General features: G+C 45.2%; 1 protein-coding gene across 1 annotated transcript in view; it reads left to right on the top strand.

Annotated features, from left to right (window-relative positions):
* The window catches only part of WASHC5 (WASH complex subunit 5), a 47,131-nt gene that overhangs the window by 16,482 nt on the left and 9,506 nt on the right, over positions 1–21,143 (top strand). Inside the window, exons 10-26 of the mRNA XM_060277622.2 lie at positions 203–330; positions 695–824; positions 3,320–3,432; positions 3,652–3,818; positions 4,416–4,491; positions 6,221–6,331; positions 6,465–6,605; positions 7,250–7,330; positions 8,532–8,633; positions 9,263–9,442; positions 10,812–10,936; positions 11,137–11,299; positions 14,198–14,300; positions 16,404–16,483; positions 17,132–17,235; positions 19,118–19,247; positions 19,586–19,682. Of these exons, the coding sequence (XP_060133605.1) occupies positions 203–330; positions 695–824; positions 3,320–3,432; positions 3,652–3,818; positions 4,416–4,491; positions 6,221–6,331; positions 6,465–6,605; positions 7,250–7,330; positions 8,532–8,633; positions 9,263–9,442; positions 10,812–10,936; positions 11,137–11,299; positions 14,198–14,300; positions 16,404–16,483; positions 17,132–17,235; positions 19,118–19,247; positions 19,586–19,682 (2,031 nt within the window). The remainder of the gene's footprint in view (positions 1–202; positions 331–694; positions 825–3,319; positions 3,433–3,651; positions 3,819–4,415; positions 4,492–6,220; positions 6,332–6,464; positions 6,606–7,249; positions 7,331–8,531; positions 8,634–9,262; positions 9,443–10,811; positions 10,937–11,136; positions 11,300–14,197; positions 14,301–16,403; positions 16,484–17,131; positions 17,236–19,117; positions 19,248–19,585; positions 19,683–21,143) is intronic.

Genomic DNA, 21,143 nt, shown 5'->3' with positions numbered 1-21,143 from the left:
AATGCAATTTAAATCAAACCAATCCAATTTAAACTTTAAAAAAATCATTTTTAATTTTTTTTTAATCATTGATTTTTATCCACCTTGTTTTATGCTCATGCGACCAAGAGCACATTAAATCTTCCCTGTTGATATTGTTGAGGGAGAAGGTGGGTGTTCAGCAGCAATCGAGGAAGCCTTCACTTTCTCCTTTTTTCCTTAGCTTACGATCCAAACAATAAGCGCCTCCGCCAAATAAAGGACCAGGTTCAAACAGATTCGAAGTACAACCCCAAGATCCTTTTCCAGCTTCTCCTGGATATAGCACAGTTCGAATTCATATTGAAAGAGGTAACGGAAACATCCTTCATACACACATCCCATGCCTAGAATGCGCTTGTGAGAGAACCGTACACAAATCAGAGGCTTGCTTTGACATTTCCCCTACATTCATCTGTGCTACCGAAGAAGCAAGTCACTTTTTATTTGTTAAAGTGGCTTGCCTCTTCAGCTCGTAGGGGGAAACTGCACAGAAACCCCCAACTTTTCAGCTTTATTTTTCTATTTTCAGCATAAATGTGGGTTATCTCCCAAAAGCCTACAACGGGTCCCCAGTATAGATCAATCCACGCCAAATGGTATTGTTGCTATCGCTGTAATTTTCCACTCGCGGCAGGTTGTTCTGTTTTAGACTGAGGTCTTGCTTTTTCATCAGATGTTCAAGCAGATGCTCTCCGAAAAGCAAACAAAATGGGAAAGCTACAAAACGGAAGGGTCAGAAAGGATGACTGAGCTGGCTGATGTCTTTTCAGGCGTTAAGCCTTTAACAAGAGTGGAGAAAAATGGTAAGGGCCGTTTAAAGTATAAATTTTATTTTTCAATTTTGGAAATTAACTTCCCAATGAACATAAATGTTTTGACTTTCCTCTACCCCTTTTGCAGTTTCTTATCATTTTAATTTTTAATACTGCATTTCCTACATGATTCCATTTATCAGTTAACTCTCTGGTTTTTCTTTAATATTACCTTTAACTGCTTGTTTAATGTTAAGCCTGCTGGTGGACGTAAATGTATACAGAAACTTTTCAAATATTTCTCAGATTTTTCCCCGTTCCTTAATGAATTTTCTTTCTTCTTGGTTTCTTATTGTTCCAAGAGAAAAATGGTAAATTGGGGAGGGGGAAGCAATAAGCAATACAGTCATACCTCCGTTTAAGTACACTTCGGTTTGAGTACTTTCAGTTTAAGTACTCCACGGACCCATCTGGAATGGATTAATCCACTTTGCATTACTTTCAATGGGGAAGTTTGCTTCAGGTTAAGTACGCTCAGGTTAAGTATGGACTTCCAGAACCAATTACAGTCATACCTCAGGTTAAGTACACTTCAGGTTGAGTACTCAGGAGTTTTTTAAAAAATAAATAAATACTTTTTTTAAAAAAAAAATACTTTTTATTAAATTTTCCAATTAAAACACAATTCAATTATTTCAATTATTTCAAATTATACACATACATATCAATTAAGCCAAATATTATGCCAAATCATAAATTTTTTAGGCTTCCCATGCTTCAAAATCTGGGGATTCTAGATAACTGTTCGCACTGCCATCCTAATCCTAGTATCAAAATCTTGCTCGTAGTCCAAAATAGTCCCGATCTTTTCCAACAGTCTACTCCGCAGACCCGTCTGGAACAGATTAATCCACTTTCCATTATACTTTCAATGGGAAAGTTCGCTTCAGGTTAAGTATACTTCAGGTTAAGTACAGACTTCTGGAACCAATTGTGTACTTAAACCGAGGTACTATTGTATTTTCTATTTCCTTTGAGGTAAGGCTTTTGCGAGCTCATTTATATTATGTTTGGTTATGGGGTTCCAGCTAGACTATAATTCTGACTGGCAACTGGTTCCGAGCAGAAGACTTTCCAGCTTACGAAATTAACCTGCGCTGCTTTAGTGAGAGATGCACGGGATCTTCTTCATGTCGCCAAGCTTTGTAGGCTCTGCAAAGATTTGCATTGGTCAGTTTGAATCAGTAGCAGCCCAACTCACCATTGCAAGGATGAGCATCTGTGCGCCTTCGTCTTGTAACCCTAAAGGCGAACCACAGTTTGTCTGGGTTCAGACACCCCAAGAGCCTTGGTCTTAAAAGGGAAATGAAACTTTCTTCCTCATGGCCACATGGGAAGGGGAAACACACGAGCCCAAACTTTGTTGTGGCTAAATTGGGGTGGGGAACTGGTTAGTCTTCCAGATGCCGTTGTGCTCCAACTCCCATCTCCCTCAGCCATCATGTCTCAGTGATCAAGGATAATAATAATAATAATTTATTATTTATACCCCGCCCATCTGTTTGGGTCTCCCTCACCACTCTGGGCGGCTTCCAACACACATCAAATACATTAAAATATCATAGACTAAAAACTTCCTTAAACAGGGCTTCCTTTAGGTATTTTCTAAATGTCAGGTAGTTGTTTAATCTCTCTGACCTCTGATGGGGGGGGCGTTCCACAGGGCAGGTGCCACTACCAAGAAGGCCCTATGCCTGGTTCCCTGTAGCTTTGCTTCTTGCAGTGAGAGAACCGCCAGAAGGCCCTCGGCGCTGGATCTCAGTGTCCAGGCAGAATGAGGAGGGTGGAGATGCTCCTTCAGGTATATAGGACCGAGGCCGTTTAGGGCTTTCAAGGTCAGCACAAACATTTTAAATTGTGCTCGGAAACATACTGGGAGCCAATGTAGATCTCTCAGGACCAGTGTTATGTGGTCCCGGAGGCCGCTCCCAGTCACCTGTCTGGCTGCCGCATTCTGGATTAATTGCAGTTTCCGGGTCACCTTCAAAGGTAGCCCCACATAGAGCGCATTGCAGTAGCCCAAGCGAGAGATAACTAGAGCATGCACCACTCTGGCGAGACAGTCCGCGGGCAGGTAGGGTCTCCGCCTGCGTACCAGATGGAGCCGGTAGACAGCTGCCCTGGACACAGAATTAACCTGTGCCTCCATGGACAGCTGTGAGTCCAAAATGCAGGGGCACAGTGACCCCATTCAGGACCAGGGAGTCCCCCACACCCGCCCGCAAGGATGGTGGGATCTTCAGAGATTAGTCACTTCTGTGCAAAATTACGGTTTCATGTGCAAGCACAGAATTCATGTAAATGTGTACAGCGCAAACTTTAGGGAAACTACCCCCCTCCTGGCCCTGACACATTTTTGTTTCTTTCAAAATAATTCCTTGATATTTGGATGTTTACAGTTTCTGAACTTGTGGCTGGTAGCATGCTCTCTTCTGGTTTCAGTTGCACTAATTTAATAATTTGTCCTGTTTTCCCACTAAAAACAGAAAATCTGCAAGCCTGGTTCAGGGAAATCGCCAAACAAATAATGTCTCTGGATTACGATGACTCCACTGCAGCAGGCAGGAAAACTGTGCAATTAATACAAGCTTTGGAAGAGGTAAGGCAGAGGAGGTGGTGGTCATGCCATTTTTTGGGTATAATTTCTTATGTGGACTCAAGCAACATTGTCATAAGACCAGTTGCTATAGAACTCCATACCAATTGGGATTTATTTAAGAAGTAGCTAAATTTAAAATCTCTTCTGTTTGTTTTTAGGTGTTCTAATAAAATAAAATAAAACTCCAAAAAAACTACATTTCTAATTCTTAATATGCAGGTTCAAGAATTTCACCAACTGGAGTCCAACCTACAAATATGTCAGTTCCTTGCTGACACTCGCAAGTTTCTCCATCAGATGATCAGAACCATCAACATTAAGGAAGAGGTTTTGATCACCATGCAGATAGTTGGCGATCTTTCATACGCCTGGCAGCTGATTGACAGGTAGGATCCCAGAAGCGTTTACATGTGCTTGCTGCCTCTTCTATGGAGTGTGGGACTCCTGTTCTAGTTGGTACCACCTGCCTGCTGGCTCCACCCTCCATTTCGTTTCAGTATTGCCTTTGTAGAGCTCAGCAGAAAGCAGGAGGAGGACAAAACTAGGATTAGTTGGTTCCTCCTCCCCTTGGCTTTGGCGCCATCTACTGTTGGGCTCCTTGCCTTCTGCCCTACCAGACCCAAAGAGCACATGCGGCCACTCCCTGTTTCTACATTGTTTCTCACTTGGGTTCGCTGCACTTCCGACTCAGTGTCTGAGTCAGGCTGAAGCAAAGCTGAAACAGATTTGAGTCTACAGATTTCAGCGTTGTTCTACAGTGGCAAGCAAAGTTTTAGGCAGGGGTCTCTACTTTGAGATGTCAGGGCTTGAATGTTTGGCTTTCTGCACACAACATGCACGCTGTACCACTGAGCTATAGCCCTGAACTACAGTGTCAAGGTGGTGTGACCGAGAATAGCACTAGCCTGACAACAGGATCATAGAGGAATGACTTCAGGTGCCAGTTCTGATCTTAATTTCCCCTCCTCCCTTTTTCCCCCCAGTTTCACATTTATCATGCAGGAGAGCATCAGGGCAAGCCCATCTATGGTAACGAAACTCAGGGCCACGTTTTTAAAGGTAAGTAGGAAAGGGGGCTTTAAGAAAAACTGGCACGATCTGGGCGTTATTAATTTACTTTTGCAGAAACCGAAGGGTATTTCCTGCATATAACACCTCTGCACCAGCTCGCAGCCAAACAGATCTTGGTAATCTTTCAACTCGCAGAGTGGCGCTTCCTTGGTGATTCTGCAAACTTCAGAAATTGCAGAGGGGTTTTGAGCATGAGATTCTTGAAGCTGCCTCCTCCCCTACTTTCTGCGCTCTCCACTTCCAGTTTGGGATTGAAGTCCAGTCCTGCTGGACCAAACACAATGTTCACATTAAATTCTGGATGCCCTGCAAGCCAATCAATTTTACTTTGAATATTGTTGGCATCCATCCGTCTCAAGAGAAAATGGCGTGCACCTCCAGGGGTGAAGTTAAACTGCAGAAGAATCACAGCGCCTGCTGTGGCTGCTGAGACCGGTAACTCGTAACTGCTGCCTCCCACAGGGTTTTTGCTGCATTACCAGCATCAAATGGACCTCTGCGGGGTGCAGGCTGGGTACGGAGGTCCTAGGCTGCCCACACGACAAGACCCCCCCCCCTTTCAGCCTCGCTGATTTGGTCCAAAGGAAAGCAGAGCAATATGTTTGGCACCAGCTGGGCTGGAAGGAGGCGTACAAGGCACCATCCAACTGCCTTAGGGACTCCATTCTGGATTTATGCAGGCTTTGCTTCTTAGCCTTTTCTTCTGAAGATGTTCCGCAAAGCAGCAGGTTAACTTTGACTAAAACTCATGGTTATCTCACCTGCATTAGCAATGGGGTGGATTTGATTTAAATCACAATTTAAATCACTAGTCCATAAGACTTGATTTAAATATCTCTCTCTCTCTCTCTCTCTCTCTCTCTCTATATATATATATATATATACATACACAGAAAGGCTCATTCTTGCTAGTATAATCTTGCTGGTATAATATTTACAACCAGACGAAGGTTTTGTTTTTGGAATAATAAATTTTCAGAGTACAATGGTACATGCCCCTCTTCTTACGTATACTTCGGGATATGCACGCAGCAAACCCGGAAGTGTATTTCTGGGTTTCGCTGCATGCACATGTGCAGAAGCGCTCTATCACGCTGTGCGCATGCGCAGAACAGTCACCTCCTGTTGCAGAAACCTTGGGATCCAACCAGAGCTCCAGAATGGATCCCGTCCGCAACCAGAGGTACCACTGTAGTTTATACAGTTATATCAGAAATTACTGATTTGGTTATACAGTACTATTGGAAATACATAGACAGATAATTATGAAATTATTGTGAGGTTTAATAAGTTAACTGTTTATATTTGGACAACTTTTCTGCTGTACTTTGTTGGAAGGAGAAACACAATCATTTCCTTAATAACAATTTAAACAATTTATTTAGTTAAAACAGTAACATTATAGCACCTGTATCCATGTTGGTTAACTGATGTGGTTAAACTTTTTTTATAAAAAAAAACCTAGACTGAGTTTTAGCCACACATGAGAAACTTAAAACAAATCCTTCCTTCCTAATGAATGGCCTTTGGACTATAATGTAACTTAAATAGACAACTATCTTTAGAAAGATTTTTCCTCCAAAAGCAATTTATTTTAAAAATCTGATTTAAATAAAAAGAAGTCTGATTTTTTTGGTTTGTTTTTTTTAAAAAAAAAACACATTTATTTTTATCCACCCTGATTAGCAACCTAAACCCTTATTCCTTCTGCTTCCAGCTGGCTTCAGCTCTCGATATGCCTCTGCTTCGCATCAATCAAGCCAACAGCCCCGACCTTCTGAGCGTGTCTCAGTATTATTCTGGTGAATTGGTTTCCTACGTGAGAAAGGTAGCAACTTCCTCCTAATCCTCCATTTTTTGTTTTAAAAAGGGGGGTTGGATATTTGCTTTTGTTTTACACCTAAAGAGAGCCTTTATTAACCTGTGTCCGTTCTTTCTGGGATTTGCCTGTGGGGGGGAAGGTTTTGCAGATCATCCCCGAGAGCATGTTCACATCTCTCCTGAAGATTATAAAGCTGCAGACTCACGACATCATCGAAGTACCTACCCGTCTGGACAAAGACAAGCTGCGGGATTATGCCCAGCTTGGGCCACGATATGAGGTGCGTCGTAGCTTTAAAAGGCCAGGGACGCATTGATAAGAATGAGAGGCACAACAGATTGTTGCAGCATGGAGTTATCCTCTTCAGGGCTCCGCTCCGTTCCGCTCCCGCTCAGTTTTCCTTTCTCCTCCCGCTGCTGAAATAAAGATGAAATAAAGGAGGTTTTTCAGCAGAGCTGATTTGAACTCCCCATGCAGGAAGCCCTCAAACCCAGCCCACCGATACTTTTTGATGATGTCTTGTGAAACCACCCTGGGACCTTTGAACTAAGAAAAGCATTGCATAAATGGAATAAATAATTTCAACATCATATAATTTATTATATCCCGCCCATCTGGCTGGGTTTGCCCAGCCACTCTGGGCGGCTCCCAACAGAATATTAAAAATACAGTAAAACATCAAACATTAAAAACTTCCCTAAACAGGGCTGCCTTCAGATGTCTTCTGAAAGTCAGAGAGTTGTTTATTTCTTTGTCATCTGATGGGAGGGCGTTCCACAGAGCGGGTGCCACTCCCGAGAAGGCCCTCTGCTGTGTTTCGTTTTGCTTTTATTCAACATGTCGGGAAGGAGGGGAAGCGACCATTACTTGCCCTACTATAATTGTTGCCTTTTTAACTGCTAGCTTCTCCTCCTGTCCCCAAAGGTCGCTAAGCTTACGCACGCCATCTCGATCTTCACAGAAGGCATTCTGATGATGAAAACAACACTGGTTGGAATCATCAAGGTAATCGTTTTGCACTGCAGCAGGCTGGAGAAAACTTGAAAGCTGTAGGTCCCCTAAGGCAGGTGCAGAGTGCGGCAAGACAAGAATAGGCCTTTTCGGTGGTGGCTTCCATGGGATGCTCTCCCCAAGGAAGCATGCCTGGTGCCCTCACTGTCAGCTTTTAGGTGCCAGGCTAAAACTTTTCTGCTTGTTGCAATGCTAGAGCTCACTCTTTCCATAGTTCCTGTAGGACAAGCACTTTTAGGAACGATATTTCTGTGCATTTGGTGATAATAATAATAATAATATTTTATTTATACTCCGCCCATCTGGCTGAGCTTCCCCAGCCACTCTGGGCGGCTTTCAACAGAACAGAACATTAAAATGCAATAATCTATTAAACATTAAAAGCTTCCCTAAACAGGGCTGCCTTCAGATATCTTCTAAAAGTCTGGTAGTTGTTTTTCTCTTTGACATCTGGTGGGAGGGCATTCCACAGGGCGGGTGCCACTACCGAGAAGGCCCTCTGCCTGGTTCCCTGCAACTTGGCTTCTCGTAGTGAGGGGAACCGCCAGAAGGCCCTCGGCACTGCACCTCAGTGTCCGGGCAGAACAATAGAAGCGTTCATTTCTGAAAAGCAGCTCTGCCCAGGCTGGGAGGAGGAGGAGGGGTCTGGAGGTTGATGGGGTAACAGGGCTTACTGAGTGCGGGAAGTCTCTGGCAGAGAGAAATCCAGAATCGGAGACGGATACTGAAGTAGGAGAGGAAGGAGGCTGAAAGACAGAGCTGAGTCCGGCTGGTGAAGAGGCACAGGTGTCTCCCTCTCCTGCTGCAACTAGCTCCCCAACCATCTGGTCTCCCAGAACCAGGGGAGGTGTGAAAAGGGCTGGGGAGAAGTTAGCTTCACGCAGGCACAGTCTCGTATTGCTTGGGGAGAGACCCTGGAGAGGAGGAGACTTAGATGGCTGTGGCAAGGCAGGGACCTTCAGTGTCAGCAACTGCTTCGTGGGGGCAAGACCTGCTGGAGGTGAGTTGCTGTGCTCATTAGGCCTGACACTCCTGTGCAGATCCTGTTTTCGCGAATAAAGAATTAACTCCAAATTGCTCTGTGTGATTACTGCGGGCTCGCTCCTGTTACACGGCTACAAGGTTTTGCATTGACATTTGTAGGAAGTATGTGGGTTTTTGTACATAATGGCTTCTGTCTTGTTTGCTCACTTAGGTGGATCCCAAACAGCTGCTAGAAGATGGTATAAGGAAAGAGTTGGTGAAACGAGTGGCCCTAGCACTCCACAGAGGGCTTATCTTCAACCCCAGAGCCAAGGTGCCAACGCCAAACACGTCCCTCAATTTCCCCCATTTTTCTTACCTTCCCTACATCCAGTTGCTGTTACAGTTATATGCTTCCTTCCTTCCTTCCTTCCTTCCTTCCTTCCTTCCTTCCTTCCTTCCTTCCTTCCTTCCTTCCTTTGCTTGCTTATACTGTACAGTATTTTCTTTTCAGATTTGGGCTCTGCTCTCAAGTTTGGTTTGCATGCCATGGCAAAATGTGGTCAAGAGAAACCACGGTTTACTGTGAACAAGCTGAGTGCTGGCGCACGCAGCTCAAATTGCCCTCGTTTGACTCCTTCCCTCCAAGCAGGAACCAGAGCTCTGACTTAGTGCTGTGTGCAAACCAGCAGAAGGGGATTGTTTCTCTCCAAATTACCTCAGAGACAAATCCAAGAAGAAACCTGGCTTCCTCCTGTGGTTTGTTTGGAGAGAAGAAAAAACCATGGGTGCCAAGAGTTTGTGTAGGCTATAGTTCACTGTGACACGCACTACAGAAATGCTCACTTAAATTGCATTTGTTACTTGGTCTAAATCTTCTCTCTCCCCCGGCCCCACCTATATGATAAACTGTAAATCAATAAATGCTGGGTGCCATTTTCATTTCCCTCCCTCTTTCCGCAGCCCAGTGAACTCATGCCGAAGCTGAAAGACATGGCAGCCACAATGGATGGGTTCCACCGCTCTTTTGAGTATATCCAGGATTATGTCAACATCTATGGCTTGAAGATCTGGCAGGAAGAAGTCTCCCGGATTATCAATTACAATGTGGAACAGGAGTGCAATAGCTTCTTGAGGACTAAGGTACAAGTCATTCTTTGTGATAACATCTGAGCGGTTCAAAAATATTGATGCCAACCCCACCCCCTTTTTAAAAATGTCCTTGATCCAACAATCAGCTCCGCTTGCAGATTTAGCGATAAGGGGTAGAGTGAATTGCAAAACTTTGGAATTCAAGTATTGGTTGCACTGTGACCACAATGCAAGTCAGCCCAGGACAGTTTGCTTGTGCATCAGTCAACGATCTAGAATTGGGCTCTCAGCTTAAGAACATAGGAAGCTTCCTTTACTCTGCTGGCCCATCCAGCTAAGTGTTGTCCGCACCAGGGATGGGGAAACGGTGGCCCTGCAGATGTTGCTGGACTTCAGCTCCAGCCAGCGTTGCCAGTAATTGGGGACGATGGGATTTGTAGTCCCAACAACATCCAGGGTGTCGCAGGCTCCCGATCCCTGGTCTCCACTGACTAGGAAGCAAGCACCTTCCCGGAGGCTCTGGCTGGGATCTTCCCCGTTTGGGACATTTTGCATGCAAAAGCAGGTGCTCTATAAGGCCCTTCCCCAGTTAGTCAGTCTGTGTTGTTCCAGTTGCTGTTTGCAGATACCTGCAGCAAACCATTGTGCGAGACTTATCGGGCAGAGGAGGGAAGAGTAATCGGCGAAGCAGAAGATGACTTGCTGTTTTGTTGTTGATGATGCATCCTGAATGGATTTCAGGCACCAGCAGAGGGCAGCAATCTGATTTAAGACTGGATGCTCCGCCTCGTTCAGAACGAGGAAGGCCCACTAAGCGTATCTTACTGAGGGACACCCAAAATACAGAACGATCGCAACATGGGGTGGTATCCAGCTAATATGTTTCTTCAGTACAATGATTTCCAAAATGGAACCTTTCTCCTCTCCATTCCCCCAAATCTGCTCTGTGGGGTTGAGGGAAGCCCCAGAACAAATCTAAGTGTGTGGGGCAGGGTGGGGTAAGTATTCTATACAAGCAAAAATCCTTCTATTGATGGAATGCATTGGATACAAGCCATGGTGTTTTGAACCTCAAAGCAAAACCATTTTGTAAAATTTGTTGTTGTTGTTTAGTCGTGTCCGACTCTTCGTGACCCCATGGACCATAGCACGCCAGGCATTCCTGTCTTCCACTGCCTCCCGCAGTTTGGTCAAACTCATGTTCATAGCTTCGAGAACACTGTCCAACCATCTCATCCTCTGTCGTCCCCTTCTCCTAGTGCCCTCAATCTTTCCCAACATCAGGGTCTTTTCTTGTAAAATACTGTACCACTCTTGTAAATCTTGTAAAATACTGTACCACTAATAATGCTGTAGTTTTCGCCATCGTTGTAATCAAAGACAGGCCTTAAGAGTTACTTCCGACCTGCGTATCTTTCAGATCCAGGACTGGCAAAGCATGTATCAGTCCACACATATCCCAATACCAGCATTTGCACCTGTGGACGAATCCGCTACTTTCATTGGCCGGCTCTGCCGAGAGATCCTGAGGATCACAGACCCAAAGTGAGCGTCGTGTGCAGCTTGCATATTGTTGTCCAGATTTCTGAAAGCCTGACGTTTGCATAAACGCATTATGAAAAGTTTGGGCTGAACATTTACCCACCAGAATTCTGGGGGAGGGGAGGGGGAGGACACATGTGGAAGATAAGGACTTAGGCATAGAAGTTTCATGGAAGCCTCTCCATCCCCTTTGCCTCTTGCAGAAGTGCTTGCTACATTGACCAGCTGAACACCTGGTACGATCTGCGGACGCACCAGGAAGTGTCCAACAGCCGCCTGTTTTCCGAAATCCAGGACACCCTGGGCACCTTTGGCCTGAATGGTCTCGACAGGCTTCTCTGCTTCATGATTGTGAAAGAGCTGCAGGTAACCCATGCGTAGGGTGCTCCAGGAGTTGAGCAAAAACAGGCAACTGCCTGGGGAGATGCAATTCCAGCATCTTGGGGAGAGAGCTGCCCTCTGTCTTTTTGGATTTGCCAACTTTCCCCATGCCATGCTAGTTACATTACCGTCAGCGAAAACAAAAAAATGGCATTCAGTCACCCTTTGATCGTTGACTATGATGTTATTAGGTCATTCATCACCAAGCATGGCAAGAATGCCTTGACAATTCTTACTTAATACTACTATTTCAAAATCCATCGCTTTATAAGCTGTGTTGGCTAATATCCATATAATATTAATATCCATATAAGTCCATGTTGGCTAATAATATCTACCAGCATGTCAGATATTTCGGGACAGGGATATTTCCCAGCACTTGCTCAACCTGATCCTTCTAATTAGGTGCTTATAACTATGTCAAGTACACATAGGACACGAACTACTTTATGATATCCAGAAATGGGAACATCTAGAAATGCAAAACAATGCAGCTTAACAGGAAAACGTAAGATACATTCCCAAGATACAGTATTGATTCTCCTTGACTCTCCCTCTCACATTTGCCATCCTCTTCTGCCACACTGCACCCTTTGAGAACCACTGCTCTAATTGGGCATGTTTGGGATTGAATTGTGGGCCTTTTCCGCGCATGGCTTGTGCTCTGCCTCTGAGCTATGGCCGCTCACAATAATCTCTGTGCCAGCGCAAAGCTGCACATTCAAGGGGGGTGAGATCAGCATAGGGCAGGAAGACCTGCAACCTTCCATATGTTTTTGGACTCCCACCTCCCTTCAGCCCCAGCCAGCATTTCCAGTGGTTTGGGGTGATAAGAATTGCAGGCAAGGTAAAGGACCCCTGGGCAGTTAAGTCCAGTCAAAGGCGACTATGGGGTTGCAGTGCTCATCTCGCTTCAGGCCGAGGGAGCCAGCGTTTGGCCACAGACAGCTTTCCAGGTCATGTGGCCAGCATGACTAAACCGCTTATGGCGCAACGGAAACACCGTGATGGAAGCCAGAGCACACGGAAACACCGTTTACCTTCAGCGGTACCTGTTTATCTACTTGCATTGGCGTGCCTTCAAACTGCTAGGTTGGCAGGAGCTGGAACAGAGCAACAGGATCACACCTCATCGCAGGGATTCAAACCGCCGACCTCCTGATCAGGAAGCCCAGGCATCCCCAAACTGCAGGCCTCCAGATGTTTTGGCCTACAGTTCCCATCATCCCTAGCTAACAGGACCAGTGGTCAGGGATGATGGGAATTGTAGTCCAAAACGTCTGGAGGGCCGAAGTTTGGGGATGCCTGGGCAAGCCCAAGAGCTCAGTGGTTTAGACCACAGCGCCACCCATGTCCTATGAGAGTTGCAGTCCACATCTGAAGGGCCACGGGTTCCATTCCTGCCATAAGACAGTGTATAGCAGACATCCCCAAACTTCGGCCCTCCAGATGTTTTGGACTACAATTCCCATCTTCCCCGACCACTGGTCCTGTTAGCTAGGGATCATTGGAGTTGTAGGCCAAAACATCTGGAGGGCCGCAGTTTGGGGATGCCTGGTGTATATAGCCTCTTGGGCATGGTTAGGCAAAATAAGGTCCGTGGGCCAGATGCGGCCCAATCGCCTTCTCAATCCGGCCCACAGATGGTCCGGGAATCAGCATGTTTTTACATGAGTAGAATGTGTCCTTTTATTTAAAATGCATCTCTGGGTTATTTGTGGGGACTGCCTGGTGTTTTTACATGAGTAGAATGTGTGCTTTTATTTAAAATGCATCTCTGGGTTATTTGTGGGGCATAGGAATTCGTTCATTTCCCCCCCCCCAAAAAAATATTATAGTCCGCCCCCCCCCGAAGGTCTGAGGGACAGTGGACCGGCCCCCTGCTGAAAAAGTTTGCTGACCCCTGCTCTTGGGCATACATTGCTCCAGATGTGCAGCAGCAGTAGGTGTATGCATTACCTGGGATTGGAGCTCCTTCCGTGCATCTCATAGGACTGAGTGATTCTGCTTTCATGGGCTGCTCTCCTTTCTCTTTCCAAAGCCTGAGTAACCACAGTTGTTGGGATCTGCCACTTTGAGGGAGGAGGCATGGAAATTGAATCCCCTTCCAGCTAGGACCACGTGCCCAGAGTTGCAATGGTGGGAGCGGACGGATCATGCTCTCAAGCTATAGGCGCTTACTGGAACATTAGTTTCATTTGCCCATGAAGCAGACCTAAGAGCAGGGGCGGCCTTTGGTAATCTTTCGTAAAATGGCGCCCAAAATTTGGCACCCTCAAAGGGATCCTTTCAGTTATGGATCTTCTCAATTTTGCACCCCCTCGGTTCAGTGTCCTGTGTGAGAGAACCGCCTGCAGCGCCCTAAATCCAGCGCTGCTAGGAGAATAGGTCACTATTATGCCCATTTTGCAGAGTGGAGGACCGAGGCTTCCGTTTGCTAGGGCCTCTGTTCTGAGAAACAGAAGACACAACTTATTTGCATCTTTGCAACTTATTATTATTGTTTAAATTTGCAAGTTGCAGGGAACCAGGCAGAGGGCCTTCTCAGTAGTGGCACCTGCCCTGTGGAACGCCCTCTCACCAGATGTCAAAGAGAAAAACAACTACCAGACTTTTAGAAGACATCTGAAGGCAGCCCTGTTTAGGGAAGCTTTTAATGTTTAATAGATTATTGAATTTTAATGTTCTGTTGGATACCGCCCGGAGTGGCTGGGGAAACCCAGCCAGATGGGCGGGGTATAAATAATAAATTATTCTTATTATTATTATTACTGGTGCTTATATGAATTGCTTTCTCATGTGCATGCATGTGTCGCAGTGGGGGACTTGCTCCGAAGGAGACCACCAGCCGTGGTCTTAAATTTTCCTTTTGTTTTGCTTTAGAATTTCCTCAGCATGTTTCAGAAGACGGTGCTACGCGACAAAGGTGTACACGACGCCTTGAAATCTCTCACAAACGCTGTCAACCCTTTGAAGGGAATTGTGGGTAAGAATCCTTTCCACCAGAGTTCCAGGCTAGAAAACAGATTCTCAAACGATGAATCGCTTGAGAAGTTCTAAGGAGCTTTGTGGTTGGGCTGCCATTCTTCTGCAAGGAGGTGACGAAAATGATCAGGCTCCGGCCTTCAGGCTTCTTTCCCCTACAGACCACTGGGAAACTGCGGAGGCTCCTGCTGGTCTGCTTAATAGTTTTTCTTCCTGTTGCAGCAATTGCAATAAGCTGGACTAGATGCCGCATGATTTTCAACCGTATCTTTATTTTTTCTTTTGTTTGTTATACAGTGGTACCTCGGGTTAAGAACTTAATCCATTCTGGAGGTCCGTTCTTAACCTGAAACTGTTCTTAACCTGAGGTACCACTTTAGCTAATGGGACCTTCCGCTGCCACCGCGCGATATCTGTTCTCATCCTGAAGCAAAGTTCTTAACCCGAGGTACTATTTCTGGGTTAGCATCTGTAAACTAAGGTACCACTGTATATTGCATTTTATTGTACAGTGGTACCTCAGGTTACAGACACTTCAGGTTACAGACTCTCCTAACCCAGAAATAGTACCTTGGGTTAAGAACTTTGCTTCAGGATGAGAACAGAAATTGCGGCGTGGCGGCAGCGGGAGGCCCCATTAGCTAAAGTACCTCAGGTTAAGAACAGTTTCAGGTTAAGAACAGACCTCTGGAACGGATTAAGTTCTTAACCCGAGGTACCACTGTATACAGCTTGAATGCGGCGGAGCTCAAACTGCAATATTATAAAATGCAATAATGCAAAAGGAAAGGGGAAAAAGCAACAAAAATACTGCTAAAAGCCAGTGTGGATATTTAATGCAAACTCCACAGACCACCTGAATGAAGCTTGCGGTCCACAGTTTAGGAACTACTGCATTAAGGAGTTGGAAGATAAGACTGCAAAGGATGGTATCCTATCTATATACAGTGGTACCTTGGTTTACAAGCTTTATCCGTTCCGGAAGTCTGTTCTTAAACCAAAGCGTTCTTAAACTAAGGCGTGCTTTCCCATAGAAAGTAATGGAAAATAGATTAATCTGTTCCAGGTGATGAAAAACAACCCCTAAAACAGCACTTTAGCATGAATTTCTGTACTATAAGATAAATCCATAAAATGAAAGCAATAATCAATGTTCTGTACTATAAGATAAATAAGACAGTATTGTAGATGATAAAAATTGGGGGCGGGGGAATTTCTTACCTGCACTGATGATAGTCATAAAACGAAAAACAAGCCACAGTCAGAAAAATGAAAAAGCCACACACACAGAAATGCAAAAAAATAATAATAGCAAAAACAAAAGCACCAAATACCACCTCAGAACACTGCAGTCAGAAACAGAAGGCTTTAATTACGATGGGGGGACTGAAATGAGCGGGGCAATGGCAGAAGCGGGAAGGAAAAGGCTTAATTACTATGCGGGGGACTCAAATTTGCTGCGCAACTGTGAAAATGGAAGCTCAGGAACACATTCGGCTTCCGGGGCCAAGTTCGAAAACCAGAACACCTACTTCCGGGTTTGCAGCTTTTGGGTTCTGTGTTGTTTGTGAACCGGGCTGAACCGAGATACCACTGTGCAGTGGTACCTCGGGTTAGAGACGCTTCGGGTTACAGGCGCTTCAAGTTACAGACTCCACTAACCCAGAAATAGTACCTCGGGTTAAGAACTTTGCTTCAGGATGAGAACAGAAATCGTGCGGTGGTGGTGCGGCAGCAGCGGGAGGCCCCATTAGCTAAAGTGGTACCTCAGGTTAAGAACAGTTTGAGGTTAAGAATGGACCTCCAGAACAAATTAAGTTCTTAACCCGAGGGACTACTGTATATACCGGTATTTATCTTACTGTTAATCACCTTTTGACATGATGGAGGGGGGGGGGAGTAAGTGTCACATCTTTCCAGGCTACAGATACCGTGGTCCGTGTGAAAGGGAGATTTATTTCCATGTAGGAAGGGAGGAAACACAACTTGCAATGCCAACCCTTAAGGTGGATTCTGAGCAGCATGGAACCTGTACGCAGCCTAATAAAAACACGGAGGACTCCAGTGATAGAACTTTTTCCCCTCCCTGTTTTCTTTATTGCAGCCAATTGTGTCAAGGTGTATTCCACAGCAGTCACCAAAACTCAGAGGATATGGCCTGCATATCTTGATGCAATTATGAAGGTACTTTTGTAATCATGTTCATTACGGGTGGGGTAAGGCCACGATGTTCTCCCTCTCTGACCGCTCTGCTTATTCTCCCAGCATTTTACCAGCCGTTGAATGTATCTAGCTACAGAGTTGGTTGCTTGTTGTGCTCGGGTCCTGTCTGCAGACTTTCCACGGGCACCTGGTTGTGCCCTCTGTGCAAGCAGGATGCTATGTTAGATGAGCCTTTGGCCTGATCCAGCACCTCTGCTCTTGTCTGGTTAGAATCCCCGGCACCCTTAACAAACCACAGTTCCCAATATTATTTGGAGGTAGGTAATGTGCTTCAAATGTGTATTGAAGGTGCGGTGATTGTATGTTGTGCATCTGCCTAAGTTATTACTGAGTGCCTAAGGCTTCCGTTCTAAGCAGAGTTTCATGAGAGCAAGTCCCACTGAAGTCAGAGTAACCAGGGTACAGGATAAGGCCCATAACCTCACCCCTTTTAGCTGGTGCTTGGTAAACCCTACTTTGGAAAGACAAGATGTTTGCTGCAATGAAGTTTGTTTTTCACTTCTTCCTTGTGATGAGCTCTTTTCTTTCTTTCTTTCTTTCTTTCTTTCTTTCTTTCTTTCTTTCTTTCTTTCTTTCTTTCTTTCTTTCTTTCTTTCCCTCCTTCCCCAGGTTGGCCAGATGCAGATTCTGAGACGGCAGATCGCCAACGAACTTAACTATTCCTGCAGATTCGACTCCAAGCATTTAGCAGCTGCATTGGAGAACCTTAATGAGTAAGAATGAAAAGCTCCTTGAGGATCACTGGCTTGTGTCGCCAGGATGATAATGGGCAGTAATATTTTAAAGGCAAAAATGGTTGAATTCAGAATGCACTGCATTTTGGGATGGAACAAGGGCTGGGGGGAGGGGGGGAGGGGGAACCAGGTCACAGTTTCATAGGAGACCCAAAACCCATTGGAGATTTCTTGGCGGCCCACCTCCTGTGAATCGGGGAAAGGGTGTCAGCCCAAGATATTCTGGGTGAGATGCAATTCCCACCCAATTTTTGTAGCCAGAACCTTTTGCAAGATCTATATTCAGTATCATTGAAACCCCTGTCCTAGCCGCACCCACGATGTTCAGCATGGTGACTCTTGTTTTGAAGATTTATACTCCAAGATTTATAATCCAATGCTTACACTAAGCGGAGGATGGAATAAGGCTGAAATAAAAATGAGTTTTTAAAGTGCTGGTCCTAGCTGGGTGGGGTTGGGGGAAAGGATAATTTTGAGGCAGCAAAATATCTTGCACTGCTCACTCTTTCCCCAATATTAAGTTGGGTTAAAATCCACTGAAGAACAAAAAATACTCTAAACCGTAAGGCCTGGGGATTGTGGGAAAGGCATCCCTATTGAAAGAGAACATTCTGATTCAGAGGTTCCCGTTTTTAATTGCAAACCGGAAAAAAAGTCTTTTCACAAACACGGTTAAAAAGAAAACCTTAAATGACCAAAAAGGAAAACCGCACCCGTTTATGGAAAGTAATTTGATGTTTCACGTATTTGGCATAACTGTTCCTCTGCCTGTTCTTGGGTGGGTGGGTGTGCAAAATAGCATTTGTGTTGTCGGTGAAAACCTCTCCTTGGCTGACTCTTGTTTCTCAGCTGCCTTGCCCCCCCCCAAGCTGGTGAGACTTGGGGGGGGGGCCTTTGTTTGCACATTTTCTTTTTAAAAAATATTTTCTATTGATTTCCCCAAAAAACAACTAATTAACATATCCATCAAATCATAATCCAATTAAAAACAAGAAACATAAAAAAGCAACCAAATTACAATCCAAATTATTAATTTTTTTTCCGGGCTTCCCATAGGCTGGACCTCTGGAATATATATCCAGTATCTTCGTTCCTGCCTTCTTCTTGTTGTTCTCATATTTTCCACATTCCACGCTTTAAAGTTCTCTGTCCCTGGCTATGCGATTCTCAATCATGTCAGAAATTGTATATCTGTGAGGGACAAGCTCCCATCTTGAGGTCCAGCCCATCCCCGAGCACGGGGGAAAGCAGGGAGAGTTCCGTCTCAAGTGGGGAAGCAGGAAGTGGGGTCCGAGGCTCAGGCAAGGTAGCGGAGCCATCGTCCCAGGTGGGACAGGAAGGGGAAAGCAAGGGGGGTAGACCGATCCCCCCAACTCCGGAATTGCGCAGGAAGCGTCGGGGGAAGAGGATGGGTCTCCCCAAGTTGTTATGTTGGAGAAAGACGCGCCAAATGCCATTCGGAGGTTCTGACTCAAGCGGTTAAGATGTGTCTCTGTAAATAGCACTGCCTTTAGCACTGTAAATACGCAGCACCAAATAAAAGATAAAATGCAGAGAGGTGTGGCGTCGTTACTCTGAAGTAGCCCATCAACACCCCTGTGACAATATCCTTTCATCCATCGAGTACAGCTTTATTTGTGTGTGTGTGTGTGTGTGTGTGTGTGTGTGTGTATATATATATATATATATCTACACACACACAACTATTTGCGTTTGCACACTTTCAAGCAGTGAGGACTAGAAACTTGAGTTTTTAAGATGACGGGCACTATGCTTGTGGGTGGTGCGATCTCGCCAACACAGCTCACCTTTGTGAGTGACGGTTATTGAGACCGGGTCTCTCTTCCTGTTGCCCTTCTAGAGCAATCCTGGCTGACATAGAGGCCCATTACCAGGATCCTTCGTTGCCTTACCCTAAAGAAGACAACACTCTTCTGTATGAGATCACAGCCTACCTGGAGGCAGCCGGCATTCACACCCCGCTAAATAAGGTGATGTAGTTTTCCTTTCATGAGATAATCATTCCCTCTCATTTCCAGAGTGTGAGTGTCATTGTTTATGTAGTCGAAATGGCACTTAACATGCCTGGCGTTTAGAATGTGAGCGTTGTTAGCTGTTAGTTGTAGTGCATGCATTAGAAAAAAAAAATCATATTTTTAAACTTTGTGAGTTTATGGCCGCATACGCACCATGCAGTTAGAGCACTATGATACCGCTTCAAAGTGTCGTGGCGGCTTTAAACTGTAGGGTCGGTAATACAAAAATCCTAATTAAATAGATAATATTAATGCCTTCCCCTTCCTCCATCTTTTTTTTATTTCCTTTCTAGATCTACATAACTACAAAACGATTGCCGTATTTTCCCATCGTGAACTTTCTGTTTCTGATTTCCCAGTTGCCGAAACTTCAGTACAATAAAAACTTAGGTACAGTATAACTCCTTTCCCCCCCTCTGCTCAGACCCTTGTTTTTCATGAGCTAGGACTGTAAGCGTGGGCAACTCAGAAAGAGCTTTCATTTTAACTTCGGCAAGCTTGGAAGTATAACAGAATTCCCTTTGTGGTTCATTATATCCAGCTGTAAATAAACCTGCTTGCTTTAAGCTGCGTAATTTTCTGCTTTAGGGCACCTTTGGAAAAGTTGCGAGGGCCTCCGAACGATTGCTTCGTAGCTTTAATTGATCCACATTTAAAAAATATAGACTTACTGATTTACTTTAGGGCACCTTTATTAAAAAGGGGGGGACGGGACCCAGGAATGGAGCATTCCATTGTTCCTCCGCCAGCCCACTCACCTGCATGGATTTCCTCATCTCCTACGGCGACCAAGTGTGCTCTTAAATACAAAGCTGCTTATACGGCCAACATTGCACTTCAGTAACAGAACCTGTAAAGCATCAAAGGAGAGGATGCTTAACCCTGCTCCCACATCCTGCTCGTTTTATCTTCTTGTAGCTCAAAAAATTGAGAGACCACCCGATTTTGGGGGGGTGGGGAGCCTGGTGTGTGCTGCAAGAAGTGATCCTCTTTTGGATCTCTTTTTTAAAATGCTCTTGCCTGCCGCAGAATCTTAAATGGGCTGTTTTGGTCTACAGCTGCTGTCAGGGCAGTTTTATGGTCTGTACTGGGCAGTTATGGGTGGGGAAAGCCAACAGAAGGCACTTTGCTTATCATTATCTGCCCTGCTAGTTTTCCCAAAGCTAGATAGTTTTCCTTTTGCAAGATGACCAGAGGATGCTAATAATAATAATAATAATAATAATAATAATAATAATAATAATAATAATAATTTATTTATACCCCGCCCATCTGGCTGGGTTCCCCCAGCCACTCTGGGCGGCTTCCATCAAAACATTAAAATACAGAAATCCATCAAACATTAAAAGCTTCCCTAAACAGGGCTGCTTTAAGATGCCTTCTAAAGGTCTGGTAGTTGTTTTTCTCTTTGAGATCTGGTGGAAGAGAGTTCCACAGGGCAGGTGCCACTACCGAGAAGGCCCTCTGCCTGGTTCCCTGTAGCTTGGCTTCTCGTAGCAAGAGCACCGCCAGCACTGGACCTCAGTGTCCGGGTAGAACGATGGGGGTGGAGGTGCTCCTTCAGGTATACTGGACCGAGGGCGTTTATGTAGGCCGTTCCATGTACCAAAGGTGCCATCTTTAAATCGCTTCACACGACGGCTGTCTTCAAGTAACAAGCCATTCGTTTTGGGCCAGCCGATAGTGGGATTTCCTCCGTGTTGGTTTTGACAGCAAGGAAACGAATACCTCCTCCCCCCTGACCCACAAGGGGTGAGCCCCCACAGAGAGAAGAATTTCGGAGCGGCCTCCATAAGGTGGCTGGTTTTTTGTGTGCACCATCCCTAATAAATGTCTCCTCTTTCTTTGTTT

This window comes from Zootoca vivipara, chromosome 8 (genome assembly GCF_965207765.1).
Source record: "Zootoca vivipara chromosome 8, rZooViv2.hap1.1, whole genome shotgun sequence".
Classification (NCBI taxonomy): Eukaryota; Metazoa; Chordata; class Lepidosauria; order Squamata; family Lacertidae; genus Zootoca; species Zootoca vivipara.
The sequence above is the reverse complement of the archived record's forward strand: the minus strand, read 5'-3'. Positions and strand labels throughout refer to the sequence as shown.